This window comes from Anabrus simplex, chromosome 11, assembly GCF_040414725.1.
Source record: "Anabrus simplex isolate iqAnaSimp1 chromosome 11, ASM4041472v1, whole genome shotgun sequence".
Taxonomy (NCBI): domain Eukaryota; kingdom Metazoa; phylum Arthropoda; class Insecta; order Orthoptera; family Tettigoniidae; genus Anabrus; species Anabrus simplex.
In genome coordinates this window covers 48,200,873-48,220,358 of record NC_090275.1, presented here as the reverse complement: position 1 = coordinate 48,220,358, position 19,486 = coordinate 48,200,873, and the positions used below count along the sequence as shown (strand labels likewise).

Sequence of the window (19,486 nt, the reverse complement as noted above, 5' to 3'; positions counted from 1 at the left end):
ATTATTACTATTACAACTATTGTTGTTATTTTTAATTATTATTGTATTCTACAATTTGTATTCAGTTAATGTTTAGAAGGTAGTGTAATTATTAATTGTACTGTATATTGTGAACATTATAAATGGGCGAATGCCTGTTATGTTAATCATTAAATAAATAATAAATAAATAAATAAATATTAAGTGTTTGTTCCGAGACAATGGGAAAAATCGCAACAAAAAGTTATGGATAATCATCTGCTGAAGTTTAAAAATTACTAGTCTGATTTTCTTGGCACGGAAATTCCTAAAGAGCTTAGCAAGAGTGCTTCCGCATATAATGAAAAAAAAAACAAAGTAGATAATATCAATGGTGGGGAAAACCTTGGAATAGCCTGCTGCAGAAAGTTACTAATGTTTTTTTATATTGTAAAGTCGCTTGTTGTTGGAAAGTTTTCTGTCGACAACAGCTCTGAGTGTTAATATTCAGGTTGTGCGTGTCTTGTCCATATTGTATGTAGCCTTGACAGTACGTGGACAGATCGCTCCACGCTCGATAGCGGTAGACCATGGCCTCAGGAACGCTTGTGTCACAAAGGTCTTCATTCTCTTCCCTCCTCCTTGGTTGTATCTGTGTCTTTCAATTAGGTACTCCCAGAATTTAGGAAGATAATGCTTTCAAGTGTGGTAAAGTTAGGGATGAAGGCACTTGAAATATAAATTTAATTACAATTTAAGGGAAAGCAACAGCAATAATAATAATAATAATAAAATCCTTCATTAAAATATACTAGTATACTAGGTTCTTCTCATTTTATTAATTAATTTATTTATTTATTTATTTATTTATTTATTTATTTATTTATTTATTTATTTATTTATCTGCTTACCACCCAGGGTTGGTTTTCCCCTCGGACTCAGCGAGGGATCCCACCTCTGCCCAAGGGCAGTGTCCTGGAGCGTCAGACATTGGGTCGGGGGATACAACTGAGGAGGTTGACCAGTACCTCGCCCAGGGGCCTCACCTGCTATGCAAAACAGGGGCCTTGCGAGGGGGGGGGAAGATTTGAAGGATTAGACAAGGAGGAGGGAAGGAAGCAGCCGTGGCCTTAAGTTAGAGTAGGTACCATCCCGGCATTTGCCTGGAGAAGAAGTGAGAAACCACTGAAAACCACTTGCAGGATGGCTGAGGTGGGAATAGAACCCACCTCTACTCAGTTGACCTCTCGAGGCTGAGTGGACCGCGTTCCAGCTCTCGTACCACTTTTCAAATTTCGTGGTAGAACCGGGAATCGAACCCGGGGGCCCGGAGGTGGCAGCTAATCACACTAACCACTACACCACAGAGGCGGACAGTTTAATTATTTGTTGTTTGTTTTCTTTCTTTCTTTCTTTCTTTCTTTCTTTCTTTCTTTCTTTCTTTCTTTCTTTCTTTATTTTTCTATGTATTTACCCTACACTTCCTAGATTCATGGTATGCCCATCCAATCACAGTACACTTAAATTTTTAGTTGGTTAAAATTTGGTGTATTCACCATGGTTAATTTTTTCTGCTGCCGTTGTTTGGGACTAGCAGTGACTCCTGAAGATAGTGATCGATCCCTTCAGGACCACTACGATCTTATTTAAGATGTCAGTCTGTAGAAAAATAGTTTGCCTGAAGCATGCGAGGAGTTCAGGCCGATGACTGAAATTTCTTCTAGGTTATACTTCCTCTGGTAGTGCGTTATAACTTAGTACCGTACATTAAATTCATCATCATCATCTGTTTACCCTCCAGGTTCGGTTTTTCCCTCGGACTCGGCGAGGGATCCCACCTCAACCGCCTCAAGGACTGTGTCCTGGAGCTTCAGACTCTTGGTCGTGGGATACAACTGGGAGAATGACCAGTACCTCGCCCAGGCGGCCTCACCTGCAATGCTGAACAGGGGCCTTGTGGAGGGATGGGAAGATCGGATGGGATAGGCAAGGAAGAGGGAAGGAAGCGGCCGTGGCCTTAAGTTAGGTACCATCCCGGCATTCGCCTGGAGGAGAAGTGGGAAACCACGGAAAACCACTTCCAGGATGGCTGAGGTGGGAATCGAACCCACCTCTACTCAGTTGACCTCCCGAGGCTGAGTGGACCGCGTTCCAGCCCTCGTACCACTTTTCAAATTTCGTGGCAGAGCCGGGAATCGAACCCGGACCTCCGGGGGTGGCAGCTAATCACGCTAACCACTATACCACAGAGGCGGACCCGTACATTAAATTATTTAATAATATTATTTATACTGTCATTGCTTTTTTATGTGCCACGAACTACTTCTACGGTTTTTCTGAGAAGCTGAGAGGCCGGAATTTTGTGCCGCAGGAGTTCTTTAACGTGCCAGTAAATCTACTGACACGAGGCTGACGTATTTGAATACCTTTAATACCACCAGACTGAGCTGGGATCGAACCCATGAACTGGAACTAAAAGCCAACACTGTATCCCATGAGCTACCCAGATCGGCCATTTATTTATTAATTTATTTAATTATTCTCATTTACCTAGTTCTCTCGCAAGACGCTGGTGGGATTGTGGTTGCAATCTGACAAGGGGGCATTCCCTTCCCGGCAACACCGATTTCAATCAAATTTATAGAACATGCAGGGCTTGGCTAGAAAGGAAAGTACCCGAAGTGGGAACTCCAGATGGCCAAGCGCATAGAAAATAAAAATTAAAATAAAAATGTTGACACGGCTCTCGCATCGTATAAGCCACTTACGTTAGCGCGCACGCCGAGCAGTTGTTGGCGTAGCGGTAAGAGCATGGGCTAATAATTCGATGGTCGTGGGTTCGACTCCCCGTGTGGAGACTGTTGTTCTTCTGTCAACTTTTATATTATTAATTTTCAAATTACGCAAAGAGGTGAATAATTAAATTTATTTATTTATATGCAAAAGGCATAGACTTTTTCCTACCTGCGCCAAGAATCTATTGTTTGTGTACAGCCGCCAGGAGCAAACCTCACTTGTCAGGTGAAAACGAATCTTGTTGTTTGGGTAATCAGTCCACAGACTGGTTTGATGGAGCTCTCCATTTCACCCTATCGTGTGCTAACCTTGTTCATTTTTAGGTAACTGTTACGTCCAACATCCACTCTGATCTGTTTGTCATATTGTTACCTGGACCTACTTCTACCAGTGTAAAACATTGAGTTATATACATTTTAACATTGAGGAGATAGGACAATTCAGTTCCCCTTAAGTTTTTAATTAGGCCGATGAGACCTTAGATGTTGGGCTCCTTTAAACAACAAGCATCAAGTCTTTAATTTTCTTACCTTCTTTAAAAACAGGTGTATTATATTCTTACCTGATCTGATGCATTCTTCTGTTTCACAGATCCTTTCGACGACCTCGTTGGCCTCGTTGTATTCATCTGCAACAAACAGGTCAGTATATTAATTATAAAATATACAATTTACATTAATTATTTTCTGAGTGTTTTGTTTATCTCATTTAATAAATAATTACGTTTAAACTTAATAAGTATGGAGCATAAATGTGTAAGAAGGCCGCTATACAGTTTAGAAATGAGTACTTGTGACGGCTAAATATTAAATATTATGTTCGTGGGAAAGGAAAAAGCAAGAATTTGAAGATAAGTTTAGGGATTGCATAAAATGAATTTCATTCCAAAGCTCGTATTGTCTATAGCAGGGCCTCTCAGGGTGCATCCGCTTGGTGCATGCACTGTGCACGGTGCATATGGCGACTTCGCTTGGTTGACCAGAGTGCAGACCCCCACTCCTCGATTTGGAGCAATAGCGCTTACTCTCTCTATCCTCACGCCTGTCTTGCTCGCTCCCCTTGTCTCCCTCTTCCACACTTGCCCCGTAGCGCTCCAAATCCGAGCTGAGTTGCGCCGAGTAGAGCCGAGCTTAGCCGAGTAGCCCAGAGACGAAGCGTTGGTCCGAGACAAGCCGAGCGCGACCGATGCACAGTGCACGAAGCTCTTGCGCCTCGATTTGCACGCGTGAGATTTTGGGCGTTTGAGAGGCCCTGGTCTATAGTATACCTTTTAAGGGTATAATCAAAGGTTCCAACTTTAAAATACAATACAAAAAGTATGTTTAATTACGGTGACATTAACAAGTGTCGGGGCGTGTTTCATCCTTCTTTTAGCACATCACCAGCCGAAAATACTTATACGATAAATACAATAGACAAGTTCACAAATACACATTAAAATACGATTCGGGTTACCGAAGACGTCAAGTTAAAATTAATGATAAAATTCTAATAATGTTCTTAAAACCTTCGAGCTCAATTGCTAGGTTTCATAGTTTCATTTAAAGTCCAATGACCGAGTTGTTCTTATGTTGGCGTGATCTTTTGTTAATAATTCTTACTTGAGAGGGTATGAGGCAGGCGGAATATTTGTAAGCGCCCAAAAGGAGAAAGGTTGGGCCATAGTTGAATATTCGTCCTCATCAACCCCCAGACGATGCGCGTGTTGCAGCTGACTAAATGTGGACTATGGAGGCCATGTGGGATGAAAAATACAGGAAGGTTAACATAAACCGATAAGAGGAGAATTGGCACGCCCGAAAATTTCCCGTTTAGCTGCAGTAGTTATTTCGCGATCGCGGGTATTGTAATCTCTGTGGAAGATGATTTCCAGCATTATCAACAGATGGCAGAAGGGTTTACAGCTGCATAGATGAAATCTTCGTCCTAAAATATCTCGTATGTTCTCTCCTATACATACACTCTTTGAACAGCTAACGAGGTAAACAGAAATGACGAGCGCCACGAAAGAGATGATAGTTTGAAAATAAAATAAGGAATTACATCGAAGATGAATATCTAAGTGATATTAATATTTCTACTAGTGTCCGACTCGTTGGCTGAATGGTCAGCGTACTGGCCTCCGGTTCAGAGGGTCCCGGGTTCGATTCCCGGCGGTTTCGGGGATTTTAACCTTCATTGGTTAATTCCAATGGCCCGGGGTTGGGGGTTTGTGCTGTCCCCAACATTCCTGCAACTCACACACCACACATAACACTATCCTCCACTACAACAACACGCAGTTACCTACACATGGCAGATGCCGCCCACCCTCATCGGAGGGTCTGCCTTACAAGGGCTGCACTCGGCTAGAAATAGCCACACGAAATTTAAAAAAAAAATCTACTAGTAGTGATAATGATTCGAATGTTGTTCGGATGGTGACCTTTTATGTATTTCCAGTGAAGTTGAAGAAGATACTACGCTGGAAGCGATGGTGATGGTAAAAGATATAGCGCATAACTTCGCGTGGAAAACAATTTGTCCTGGAAATACGGCAACGGTGTAAAATAGATCCCCCCTTATAGTGTAGAACAATAAACTAAGTATCATTAAAGGTAAATATACCACAAGAAGTGAAAAGCAAATAAGTAAAGCGATAGTGTTGCATGCAGTATTTTTAGAGGTGTCCATCAATTGGTATCTAGACAGTATTATTTTTGTTAGTTGTTTTACGTCGCACCGACACAGATAGGTCTTATGGCGAGGATGGGACAGGAAAGGGCTAGGAGTGGGAAGGAAGCGGCCGTGCCCTTAATTAAGGTACAGCCCCAGCATTTGCCTGGTGTGAATGTTGTATACAAGGAACTTGGTATACAGTAACACAACATAAAGTGTATTGCTTCAACAGTTTTATACAGTATTTACAAGAAATATAATGAAAATTGTCTTGAAGCTTGATTGATTGCACGCAGTTAATGCTGTTATTAAATGATAGACTGAAAGTCTGTGGCACAAATATATATTTACATTTAATATACACATTCAAACCTATCTTGAGGAGATAGTCTATTCCACTGAGAAATGTCTTTGGATAGTCGAAAACTATCTGCTGTGGGATGACAAGCTAACTTGTACAGAGAGTCGCGTTAGTATAATGCTAGTATTGGACATAGACTTGCAAGGAACTTACATCAATATCTTAATTCGCAGAATGCTAAGATAGTCGTCGGAGCACTGGTGAGGACTTGGGAGTGTTGCAGAATGCTTGACTCGGGGCTCGACGTGGCTACGGGAATAAGGGAAGATGAGGCAATGTCCGGAGGTGGAGACCTCACGACCAGCAATCAGTCCACCTGTTCAAGACACGTTTTTAAGAGGAATGCCTCCGTGTTTGACTTGCGGTGTGGTCTGGTCGTTGGACACTGGGGTAGTCCTCGGTAAGGCGAGGAACGTCGCTCCTTATATAGCACTGGCTGACGTCACAGACGAGCATGCCAGGCGCAGTGCAGTCCTCTCGTAGGCTCTGGAAACATTGGTGATGCGGCGGGTTGCGGAGCTTGTAGGCGCGGAACGTGAGCGCGGAGGACGCACACAACAGTGAAAATGGGAAACCACGGAAAACCATCTTCAGGGCTGCCGATAGTTGGGTTCGAACCTACTATCTCCCGAATACTGGATACTGGCCGCACTTAAGCGACTGTAGCTATCGATCCCGGTCTAGACAGTGTTATTGTTCCAATTTAGGATACGCAACCGGCTACTAATTCTTAAGTGAATATATTTTGACCCTACATGTTTTAAATTACGTTAAAGATTTTTTCACTATTACGTCTCAATTTAGATTTTTCGTGAATAAAAGCCTGCGTGTTCTGTTCTATTTACATTGAGTACTTCTATATACGATACCTACACCTCAATGTTATCAGTTAACGGAATCTATTTGCATGTTTCCGCAATGGTGGTGTTTGTGTTGTACTGAACATTTGAAATAATTTCATGTATCACGACAAGGTTAAAATATGTATAAATATTACTTTATCCACAATTTCAGGTCATTCAGAAATAGGAAAAGGAGATATTATATTCTAATCAGTTTCAAAAAGAGAATAATCTATGATCAAACCCCCACTGTTCGTAGCGCTGAGATCGTTTTCGGTGTTTTCCGTGTTTTCCCATTTTCACATCAGGAAAATTCTGGGTCTGTATTTCAACAAAGTACACGGTCCCTTTCTTTCTATTTCATCCGTCGTCTCAAGACCTGTCTGTATCGGTTTGACTTAAAATGAACAGCAACATATATCGTTACCATCATCCGTTTTATAATGGATAGTGGCCTGTTCTGTCGTGTATGAAAGTAATCTGTTTTTATTTCATTTTGTGTTTAAATACGTTTTATTTTGATGATTGTCTTTTAGTTTGTTTGTGTACTTTAATAAGTTTATTAACCTTATATCTTGAATGATATATATTATTGCACTTCAAGGCAATGCCTTATGCTACCTTAATTTGTGGCCTTTCTATCAGTTTATAACAAAATGAGGCGCTGAAAATTACATCCACTGATTATTTTAAATTCATAATCATTTTTCATCATGATTTGTTTTAAATTCTACTCGGTGGATATATTTTAAAATTTTAATTAACATTTAATTTCGTTTCATCTCATACCATTCAAAGGCCTATGACCTAAACGTTAATACCCTTTAAATAACAAGCATCATAATTATGATTATCTTCTCAACACGACGGTTCCTGGGTAAAATGGAAGTTTTTCTTGTTTTTTTGTAATGCTGTCCTAGTCTAATGCCATTAAGAAATGCTGTTCTAGATCTTCCTCTGGATATTTGGCCTTGAATGCGAACATCCTTCCATTAGCACTGAGCATCAATTGTAATGTAAAATCAGGTGGCCAAAAAGTTCAGATTTTCTTTACTAAATGACATCAACTAAGCTGAGCCTTTCATGTGTTAGAAGGAGCACTTTCCTATAGCTTTTCCACTTAATGAAAGATATTCGCGGCTTCAATAATAACCGCCAGGAACTGAAGTCTTTTCAATCCTTCAATTTAATGTAACATCTATAGACAAAAGCCAATTCAGATGTATTTTTTTAAGATTACAATTTACTTTCTTGTATAAAGATGACTCAAGAAAATACTAACAATTTTTAATTTTCTCTCGAAATATCTATTATAAATAACAATTACCACTATGGTTCTCGTACATACAAAAGAGTGTTAGTGCCCTTTTGAAATATATCTCTGAGGAGACAACCGTAGCACTTACGGTAAAGTATACCTAAGTAAATAATGTGTCAGTAATTCTACGTACTACCTTAAATATATTACCTTTATTTCGCATACTTACAGCGCATGACGAGCACGATGAGGGTAATGACGAGAGCGATAACCAAGATTACTAGAAGTACCAGCGCGATCAGCTGACGGCGCTGCGCCGGTGTTTTCGTTTGATGTCTGCGGAGACAAGGAGAAAAATTACTATTATAAAATGTCAGGAATTACGTTATCAATGGATTTTAAGGCATTTCTATATTAGAATGAAAACTTACTGAAGCAAATTACAATTATATTCTATCCCGAACAACAGTTTTGCTATGAGATTTGCATAAATAATACGGACCGGGCTATTAGAACCCCTAGAAAATATGTTACACTTGCTACATAATGGAACAGCGGGCTAGAAGACACTTCCTACTAGCTAAATTAGTTTTTATTCTTAACTATCACTGTCTAAATATCTGGGTTCTAGTTAACAAGTAACAATTATATTTTCATTCATAATATTGTCTTTGTAGAAGCGATGGGGGATGATATGACATAGGTTGGAAAAATAATAATTGTAACTCCAACATTATTTGTACCTCACTTTATCATCAGAGGGAACATAATTTACATTGCTCCAGTGCCTATCACCTTCTGTCACACTCCAGCAAGGTGTCATGCACCGTCATCGGGCCTATGTCTGTTGATGTTACGCAGTGACAGTCTTATGGCTTGGTTTATGGCTTCTCTTATGGCGTAATACTTCCTGTAAAAAGGGTGCTTTCACTCTTACGATAATCGCATGGGGACATATCAGGTGAACAAGGCGGATGTTTCAGTACCACCCATCACTATTCATGTAGGACCACGGTCACAGCATTACATGTTTGTCACCGCGCATTATCATGAAGGATGAATGGAGTCCTTGACAGCAAGTATCGTCTCTTTCTCCTCAGTATCGGACGAAAGTGGTATTGCAAAACGTGGGAGTAGGGAGTTGCACAGACAATGTCTGTCTGTCTGTAGGTACTGCACTCTCGCTTCCTCAGTCGCTTCTCCAGACTGTTATAACGTCGACCTCTATTACTAAGAACATAGTAACGCACATTTTTGTGATTTTGAGATTATTCACTTATGTACTAAAACTGAGCTCTATCAATTGGAAACTTATCCCACGCTACTGCGCAATATATTACTTGTTAACTCAGTATTTGAGAACATCTTAACTGTTGTTATTGAATTTGTTCAAATTAAGGACATCGTAACTTAAGATATGATGCTCTTAAGTAGAGTATTATCTGTAAAAGTTCCCGGGTTCGATGCCAGCCGGGTCGGGGATTTTAACCTTAATCCCAATGGTCCGGGGGCTGGGTGTTTGTACTGTCCCCAACATCCCTGCTACTCACACACCACACATAACACTATCCTTCACCACAATAACACGCAGTTACCTACAAATCGCAGATGCTGCTCACCCTCATCGGAGGGTCTGCCTTACAAGGGCTGCACTCGGCTAGAAATAGCCACACAAAATTATTATTATCTGTAAAAGTGAAGTTACGAGCATCTTATTGGAAGCATTCAACGCACTCACTTAACACTGCCTGTTGAATACAGCGCTGAATTCGAGGTTCTGTCCCCATTGACGCCACAAGGTTTCAAGTTTCCATTCTCACTGCTTTGTGACTTGAGGGATCATCAGTTGATGATAATACTACTCACTTTAGCAGCCCGAAAGTTTTATTTCCTGTAACTGAAGTCGAGAGACAGGACAGGCGTGTATGTTACCAGTGGAATGTAAAATGCCGACTAAATTGTTATGGTCGTTATTATACACAGTCTTTATCCATTCCAAAATGTATTCAAGAGGCAAATTGACGGCTCATTTAGTTAGGTACATGTATATTCGTCCGCCTCTGTGGTGTAGTGGTTAGCGTGATTAGCTGCCACCCCCGCAGGCCCGGGTTCGATTCCCGGCTCTGCCACGAAATTTGAAAAGTGCTATGAGGGCTGGAACGGGGTCCACTCAGCCTCGGGAGGTCAACTGAGTAGAGGTGGGTTCGATTCCCACCTCAGCCATCCTGGAAGTGGTTTTCCGTGGTTTCCCACTTCTCCTCCAGGCGAATGCCGGGATGGTACCTGACATAAGGCCACGGCCGCTTCCTTCCCTCTTCCTTGCCCATCCCTTCCAATCTTCCCCATCCCTCCACAAGGCCCCTGTTCAGCATAGCAGGTGAGGCCGCCTGGGCTAGGTACTGGTCATTCTCCCCAGTTGTATCCCCGACCAAGAGTCTGAAGCTCCGGGACACTGCCCTTGAGGAGGTAGAGGTGGGATCCCTCGCTGTGTCCGAGGGAAAAGCCGACCCTGGAGGGTAAACAGATGATGATTATGATGATGACATGTATATTCATTTGTTCAGCAGGGCCAGTCACGTTTGTGTGTCAGAGAGTTAGTTTTCACGAGCTAAAACCTCCGATTAGAGGAGAAGTGTGGAAGTTTAGCCAGAAACGACGAGGAAGACGGGGGTCGATTTGCACTTTGGAATTTGGTAATGCTTATGAGGGACAGTTGCCAGTAGCTCCGGAAAAGGAGGATCTGCTGTTTTTATAGGCCAATAATAATAATAATAATAATAATAATAATAATAATAATAATAATAATTGTACCGGCTGGTACACCTTTACGCCGCACATTTGAATTTCCGCCTTAAAGTACTCCTCTACAGGAGAAACTCTGAACTTTAACTACTGTATCAACTCATAAGTTTTCTCAAAAGATGTCACTACCGTAGATTTTTGTGATTACGAAGTTGTCGGTACTGTGTGGAGTTCAACTTGTTTTGTTTTCTATTGATCAAGAAGTGTGGACATTCTCTGAGAGATGTCTCTACAAAAAGTATGACCATGCACCCTGGTGCTAAGTGGAAGAACTTTATTTGAAGAAATTTTGTATTCGTAACTTTGTTCCTTACTAAATTTTGTTTTTTCATTTGTGGGTTGGCAATATAAATCTTTTCTTTCCGCCAGTTTTGAACTTAGCCAATCCAGAATTTCTGTAATTAATTTTTGACCAATCGTGTCTTTCTTCTTCGATTTGGATGTGTAACTGTAAGCTACACAATAAACGCCTGTGGATGTGTCTTAATTATTCATGAAATGTCTCGAATCTTCCCCGAGAGTATAAAAACTGCTGATTTTCCTGTCTCTCGGCCACTCGAACAACATCTAGCCTAGTGTATGGAAGTGTAGCAGGAGGCGGAAAGCGCCTCTTTCATCCGGCAGCAGCTCTTCAACAAGGTAATGGCTACTTAACCATCTTTATTTCGTGCTAGCTCAGCAGTTTAACCCGCGTGGAATGTCTGAAACCTGAAACCTTTATTATGTAACCTATCTTCAAAACATGTAAATTGCCGTCACTTTTTGTAAAACTTCATACATCTTTAACTGTAAATCGGGGATAGAGAGTGCTTTACCCTCTCGAGCTCCCCTTCATTTTTGCCTTGAGGTGACTACGTTTTGATAACTGTTTCTTCCTTAATGTATTAAATTTTCTTATACGAGTCACCTCCATAGTTTGGGAATAGCCCCTGGTTCATCGGCCTAGAGCCTCTTAGGTTTTAAAAGATTTCATGTAGGAGTGCAAGTACTCGCCTCCATTCTACTTGGTTTGGCGGGCCATTAACTCAACCTATTATTTTTCTACTAAGGTCCATTAGTTTGGGTACAAGGTACCCCTGTTTCTTTGTAAGTGTGCCCTGAGGGCAGTTAATAGTAAAGTCCATTGTGGCCTTTGATAGGCTTGAAATATTGAGAGCGGGTCAGCTCTTTCTTGTATTTGGATATGTGCCTCTAGGAGGCCTGACAGTGCTAGGTGGGAGCAAGTGCTCCACGTAATGAGGGGATTTCTGCCCTTTGGTAATATGTGGTTGTGAGCTGAGTGCTCAGAAATTGTAAAAATTAGGGCTTGTGGCCCAGATTGTTAAAATATCTCTAAATCTTGGCTTTCCTGGTATTGTACCTGATTTGACTTGTTGCTACTTGTTAAAATCTGAACTTTTATGTGAAAATTGTATTGCTATTTTGAAAATATAACCTTTAATGCAATTTTAAATCAATATCTCAGCTTTGTAGTTAGACCCATTCCAGCCCGCACCTTCTTTCATCTCTGCATTCCACGGGTAACCCCGTAACAATAATAATAATATTTGCTTTACGTCCTAACTACTTTTCAGGTTTTCGGAAAAAAACATTTTCAGGGCTGCCGAATCCCACTGTCGGGAGACCCGAAAATGGTTTTCCGTGGTTTCCCATTTTCACACCAGGCAAATGCTGGGGCTGTACCTTAATTAAGGCCACGGCCGCTTCCTTCCCACTCCTAGCCCTTTCCTGTCCCATCGTCGCCATAAGACCTATCCGTGTCGGTGCGACGTAAAGCAACTAGCAAAAAAAGTTTTCGGAGATGCCGGGGTGCAGGAATTTACTCCCGCAGGAATTATTTTGCCAGTAAATCTACCGACACGAGGCTGACGTATTTGAGCACCTTGAAATACCACCGGACTGAGCCAGGATCGAACCTGCCAAGTTGGGGTCAGAAGGCCAGCGCCTCAACCGTCTGAGTCACTCAGCCCGACTATGTGCACATACTGCAATCTAATTCGAGATATGTATGAATATTTCTACAAAAACCTGAAAACTGCTGTAGCCAAACCAAGTGAATCGGGCACAATTAGTGACTAACAAAGACTTAAAAAAGTGGCCTCACAGGTCAGTTGCGTAGGCTTTTGTATTTGTATTTTTCAAACAAACAATTGAAAAATTAAAAATAACTACTGGTAATAATTTTTGAAAATACCCTTATCCCTCCAAACCGTCTAAAATGCAATTGGATTAAGGCCACGACCGCTTCCTTCCAACTCCTAGGCCTATCCTATCCCATCGTCGCTATATGACCTATCTGTGTCGTCGGTGCGACGTAAAGCAACTAGCAAAAAAATACGCAATTGGTAATTTATTTTCAAAAACATGTCTAACTCCATGGTCTTTAACGATGTATTGTTCACAGGCAACAATCTCAGCAGTATACAGTTCAGCTAAATCTCCTTTTAACTCATTTCAAGGAGAAAAAATTGAACTTAAAAGAAAACATAACTTGAATTTTATGCTTATTATTGGATTAAAATGTCCAAACTATAACATCGTAACCTGAATTATGCAGTCAGTTGCTCATACATCTCAGTTCAGTTCAGTAATATCGTATCTACACTAGGCCTATATACAGGTTGTTAGGTGTATACCTGCAGATATTTCTTCTAGCAATAGAGAACGATGTGACGAACCACTATATATCAAACTTTTAGTAATTCTCGGAAGTTATTTTCGAGAGCAAAGAGATACGATGTTTTTAGAATAGGTAGTATGCCTTGTTCTTGTGAATGAATAGCTTCCCTTTGAGAACAGGCGAGTCACGCGCCATGCGTGCCAAACTAGTTTCTGTTTATGTTTACGAGCAACAGCTGAACGCTACCTATGCAATGCACGAGATGTTACGTAACATACTTGTCAAACTGGTTTTATGTTTAAGAGCAACTGAGCTACGATAACAGCTGAAGGTGGCTACTACAGTAGCGTATGCCTTGTTACGTTACATTCTCGCCAGACTGGTTTCGTAGTTGTCAGTATTCAGTTTCTATCTTAGGTGCTTCAGACAACCCTGGTCATCGGTTTCGGACCCTGGAGATGTACCGAATTCTCAGCGTTAATACTGGTTCATTTGCTGTTATGTCCTTTAAGGGATTGAGATATGTGTGGTCATCAGCCCCGTGGTCTAGTGAGTATGGAAATGACCTGAAAACCTGAATCGGTGCGGGACCTGTACGAGCGTATGATATAATTATTGGTTGGGATAGGCGCGCCGGGACGTGAAATACAGTAGATCCCCGTTGTGCATTGCGTAAAGGTAGAAGAAAAATGGCAGGTCCTTACGCCAACGAAAGCAGTCATGGGATGCCCAAATGAGTAGCATCGGAATTGAATTATCGAAACACATCGAACGTTTAGTTTCAAAGGAATATTGGACATGTTATACAACTAAATAAATTAAACGTACCTACATTTCGTGCCTCCTTCCGGGCTGAGTTGCTCAGACGGTTGAGGTGCAGGCCTTTTGACTCCAACTTTACAGGTTCGAACCTGGCCCAGTCCGGTGGTATTTGAAGGTGCTCAAATACTGTAGGTCAGCCTCGTGTCGGCAGATTTTCTGGTACATAAAAAGAACTCGTGCGGGACTAAATTCGGGCACCTCAGCGTCTCAGAAACCGTAGAAGTAGTTAGTGGGACGTAAAGCACTTAACGTTATTATTATTATTATTATTATTATTATTATTATTATTATTATTATTATTATTATTATTATTATTATTATTATTAGGTCATTAAAAGCTGAAATACGTGGAAGAAAATAGTAAAATATGTGTGGTTTAAGAGGAAACAAGTTGAAATGTATGTCACGTGAGTTAGCATCGGTCGCAGTAGTTACCTACAGATGACTATGCGTAAAACGAGAACCAGGTCAAGCTCGTGGGGATGAGTCAGCTGTAATCTCGTATTGTGTATAAACATCAAACATACACATCAACAAATATAAGAAACATAAACAAGATTACACGTTAGAGACATGTAGCTATTAACCTGAACGCCAGGCCGAGGGTCGCTTTCATGAGTACAGATGAGTTATCAAATTATACACAATCCACAGATGTCGAATATATCTAAGAAGATTCCGCCACAACTATATTACATTTTACTATGATGGTGCTAATAACAAATCGTAGCAGCTATTGGCTTTACGTCGCACCTACACAGATAGGCCTTATGGCGACGATGGGACTGGAACGGGCTAGGACAGGGAAGGAAGCGGCCGTGGCCTTAATTAAGGTACAGCACCAGCATTTGCCTGATGTGAGAATGGGAAACCACGGAAAACCATCTTCTGGGCTGCCGAGAGTGGGGTTCGAACCCATTATCTCCCGAATAATGGATACTGGCCACACTGAAATGAAATGTCGTATGGCTTTTAGTGCCGGGAGTGTCCGAGGACAAGTTCGGCTCGCCAGATGCAGGTCTTTTGATTTGACTCCTGTAGGCGACCTGCGCGTCGTGATGAGGATGAAATGATGATGAAGATGGCACATACACCCAGTTCCCGTGCCAGCAAATTTAACCAATTAAGGTTAAATTTCCTACCCTCCCGGGAATCGAACACGGTACCCCTGTGACCAAAGGCCAGCACGCTAACCATTTAGCCATGGAGCCGGACTTAAGCGACTGCAGCTATCGAGCTCGGTATATCGCAGCAGATTACGCTACTGCGTGTTGAGATGATGTCGGTAGAATACAGTATACCTGTTAAGACATAAGGCTGCAGTAGAAGAAGAGGAAGAAGAAGGTAACGAGAGCCACATAGTCAAGCAGCACACGGCTGAACAACGTGCACATTAGCGACACAGACATAAGAGTGGCGTGGTCGCGGGAACTACAGTCGCATTCGTAACACTCTGTTGTAGAAAAATAATGAACTAACATACAGTACGGGCTCCGTAATTCCAGGTGGACGGTAACAAGACTAACTCGAATAGAAAAGTACGGATTTACGAACGTACACGAAAACGCCTGTGAACAACATAATGTACCTATGTTAAACATTACAGTACAACAGTTTAGAAAACAAAAACATACAGATTGCATTAAAAGGAATGTTAAACATTCTTTTGTAAATTAACAAAACACTCTAGGCAATCTTCTTAAGTTAAATGTTAACTTATAGTTCCTATTTCAGTAATGATGAATATAAACGATTATTTTATTGAATATCTATACGTGACGACGACGACGACGACGATGATGATGATGATGATTGCTGTCTTAATGTCATCGGCCCTTAAAAACGCAAAGTGTCCTCTGTTTTAACTCGTAGGGAATAAGAAACAAAATATAAATTGCTGGAAGCCTTTCCCGATAGATTCATGAAGGGCGACGCGTGTTCTGTTCTGCCACACGATACACTAGAAGCATATAATGGTATTCGTGGTATTCATACACTGGCATTATTCAAATACTACTACTGATGCTACTACTACGAAGTAACTCGCGTACTAGTACGGACGATAATTCGCATCTCTGACAGCTGTTATTCAGGTCAAGGTCAGACAGACCGGTTTCATGTAGGGGTGGGGAACCCGTCCAGCCATATCCCCCTCGCTAGGAACAGCAGACAAGCGGCATGTGACAGGTCTAATGCTTTTGTCGAACTGCTTACGTGGAATATTCTCCCACAGTGCGATTTCAATATCATGGTCTTTTGGGAGTCCAACTCGCCGTATGCAGAAACAACCCGTGTTGACGTGTACGTAAATAAAGTATATTACGTCAACGAAAGAATGCATGGGATAGAATTTCAAAGTGAGTAGTATCGGAATTGAAATGTCAAAACACATCGAACGTTTTACTTCATACCAGTAAGGGACATGTTATAAACATAAATTAATTAAACGTACCTTCCTTTCGTGCTTCCAACCGAAGAGAACATGTTTAAATGTAAATGAGAACATTCTAGCTTACTGCTGATTTTGCAGTGCCTATTCAACGTATCAAAATAAACGTTGCCAGGCTGAGTGGCTCAGACGGTTCAAGCACTGGTTTCATGAACTTAGCAGGCTCGATCCTGGCTCAGTCCGCTGGTATTGAAGGTGCTCAAATACGACCGCTTCTGATCGGTAGATTTACGGGCACGTTAAAGAATACCTGTGGGCAAAATTCCGACACCGCGCGTCTCCATTGGCACGTGAAGATTTATTATTATTATTATTATTATTATTATTATTATTATTATTATTATTATTATTATTGGGCGAGTTGGCCGTGCGATTAGCTTGCATCCGTCGAAAAGCCACTAACAATATTATTATAAAAATTGTGTTAGTCTATTATTACTGACTATTATGAAAATAAAAGTTAATCGCCCCACTCAAACTTCGTAGCTCGTAATCTGTCAGAAAACACTAAAGAAAATAGTGAACATTTAACAGGTCCGAATTATTATTAATATTATAAATGCAGACATGTCTCCGAAATTACCGAAGCATGTACTTACAAATTGTTTTACGTCGCACCGACACAAATAGGTCTTACGGCGACGATGGGAGAGAAAAGGGATACAAGTGGGTAGGAAGCGTTCGAAGTCTAATAAAGGTACAATTCCAGCATTTCCCTGATGTGAAAATGGGAAACTACGGAAAACCATCTTCCCGGCTACCGACAGTGGAGTTCGAACCCACTATCACCAGAATACAACCTCACAGCTGCGCGCCCCTAACCGCACGATCAACTTACTCTAAGCTCCAATGCCAGTCTGCGTAGCTCGGACGATAGAGCGCCTGTCTTCTGATCCCACCTTGGCAGGTTCGATGGCGGCTCAGTTCGGTGGTATTTGAAGGTGCTGAAATACGCCAGTCTCGTGTCTGTGGATTTACTTGCATTTAAAAAAGTACTGCTTTACAAAATTCTGGCACTTCAGTGTCTTCGAAAACCGTGAAAATTAGTTAGTGGAACGTAAAGATAGTAGTAGTAGTAGTAGTAGTAACATTATTATTACGGACGTTTTAATTAAACGGGTCCGTTACATTACCTATCGGCACTTACTGTCCAGTAATTAGCCTTCTGTCCACCTCTGTGGTATAGTGGTTAGTGTGATTACCTGCCAACCCCCGGAGGCCCGTTTTCCATTCCCAGCTCCGCCACGAAATTTGAAAAGTGGTACGAGGGCTGGAACGGGGTCCACTAAGCCTCGGGAGGTCAAATGGGTAGAGGTGGTTCGATTCCCACCTCAGCCATCCTGAAAGTGGTTTCCCGTAGTTTCGCACTTCTCCAGGCAAATGCCGGGATGGTACCTAACTTAAGGCCACGGCCGCTTCCTTCCCTCTTCCTTGTCTATCCCTTCCAATCTCCCCATTCCCCCGCAAGGCCTACACAAGACCCCTGTTCAGCATAGAAGGTGAGGCCGCCTGGGTGAGGTACTGGTCATTCTCCCCAGTTGTATCCCCCGACCCAATGTCTCACGCTCCAGGACACTGCCCTTCAGGCGGTAGAGGTGGGATCCCGCGCTGAGTCCGAGGGAAAACCAACCCTGGAAGGTAAACAGATTAGGAAAAAGAAAAGTAAGCCTTCTATTAGAAATGCCCGGCGGCAATTGCACAGTAGACCGAGCTCGATAGCTGCAGTCGCTTAACTGCGGCCAGTATCCAGTATTCGGGAGATAGCAGTTTCGAACCCCACTGTCGGCGGCCCTGAAGATGATTTTCCGTGGTTTCCCATTTTCACACCAGGCAAATGCTTGGACTGTACCTTAATTAAGGCCACGGCCGCTTCTTTCCCACTCCTAGCCCTTTCCTGTCCCATCGTCGCCATAAGACCTATTTGTGTCGGTGCGACGTAAAGCATCTAGCAAAAGAAATCCACAGTAGCTATTTTTCCTTCGAGCAGTGTTCACGCATGGTTGCAACTACGGTTTTTGAAATCTGTCTCATTAATAACAATATGACTGAATACTTACAGCCTTTTCTTTCAGTGTCCACCGTCCTTTCATTGACCTGAAAAGTTTATGAATAAGCATAGACAACTCGCATTGTCTATTGTCAGAAATTCATCGTAGACTGTCGCAATAACAGCACAGAAATGTTGCGCTCATTTTTCATTTACTTATTAACTATTTCCTTTCATTTTGTCAGCTTGGATCACTGAGTAATGCCATTGACGTCTTATAAATCACACACAACTACACAATACTTTATTCGCACGTATGTGCTGGTGCGTATCTTCGAGGTCACTGTAAGGATCCTGTGTACATTTCACACAGAGTACCCTAGACCGGTTTTCGAGTACAGCAAGTGGCCTGGCACGTGAGTCATCCTCTCCTATTGCCAAGCCTTTAGGGGAAGTGCACAACAACATGTGTTGGCCTGCGATAAGAAACAGGTTCAACAAGCCCTAGACTCTGCTACTGTACTTCCACTACGCGTGGACAGAATGACGTAACCGGCATATCCTGCTACGGCCGTTCAAAACACATTGGGTCCTGAAATGTTTGGCTCAGTTATGGGCAAACTAATAGGACAAGATAAAAAGTACATAGCATATATTGTGAGATGTCTTTTTCTTTGCCGACTAGCTTAATATCTGCACGTATACACCTAACACCCTGTATAAGTGGGTTATTTAATAACTAAAAACACCCTTCTTGAGGCAAGATAAATGAGGCGCTAAATGAATTCCACAGAACCCATAATCGTTAATATTTTAAAAAAATGTCGGATTTGTTTGAAATTTTCAAATCTTTTTTTTTTTGCAAGTTGCTTTACGTCGCACCGACACAGATAGGTCTTATGGCGACGATGCGATAGGAAGGGGCTAGGAGTG

At 41.8% G+C, this 19,486-nt stretch overlaps 1 protein-coding gene across 1 annotated transcript in view; it reads right to left on the bottom strand.

Annotated features, from left to right (window-relative positions):
* LOC136883511 (neprilysin-11) overlaps positions 1–19,486 on the bottom strand; it is a 234,708-nt gene that overhangs the window by 83,608 nt on the left and 131,614 nt on the right. Inside the window, exons 4-5 of the mRNA XM_067155866.2 lie at positions 8,103–8,209; positions 3,317–3,382 (exon numbers count right to left, since the gene is read on the bottom strand). Coding sequence (XP_067011967.2) covers positions 3,317–3,382; positions 8,103–8,209 — 173 coding nt within the window. The remainder of the gene's footprint in view (positions 1–3,316; positions 3,383–8,102; positions 8,210–19,486) is intronic.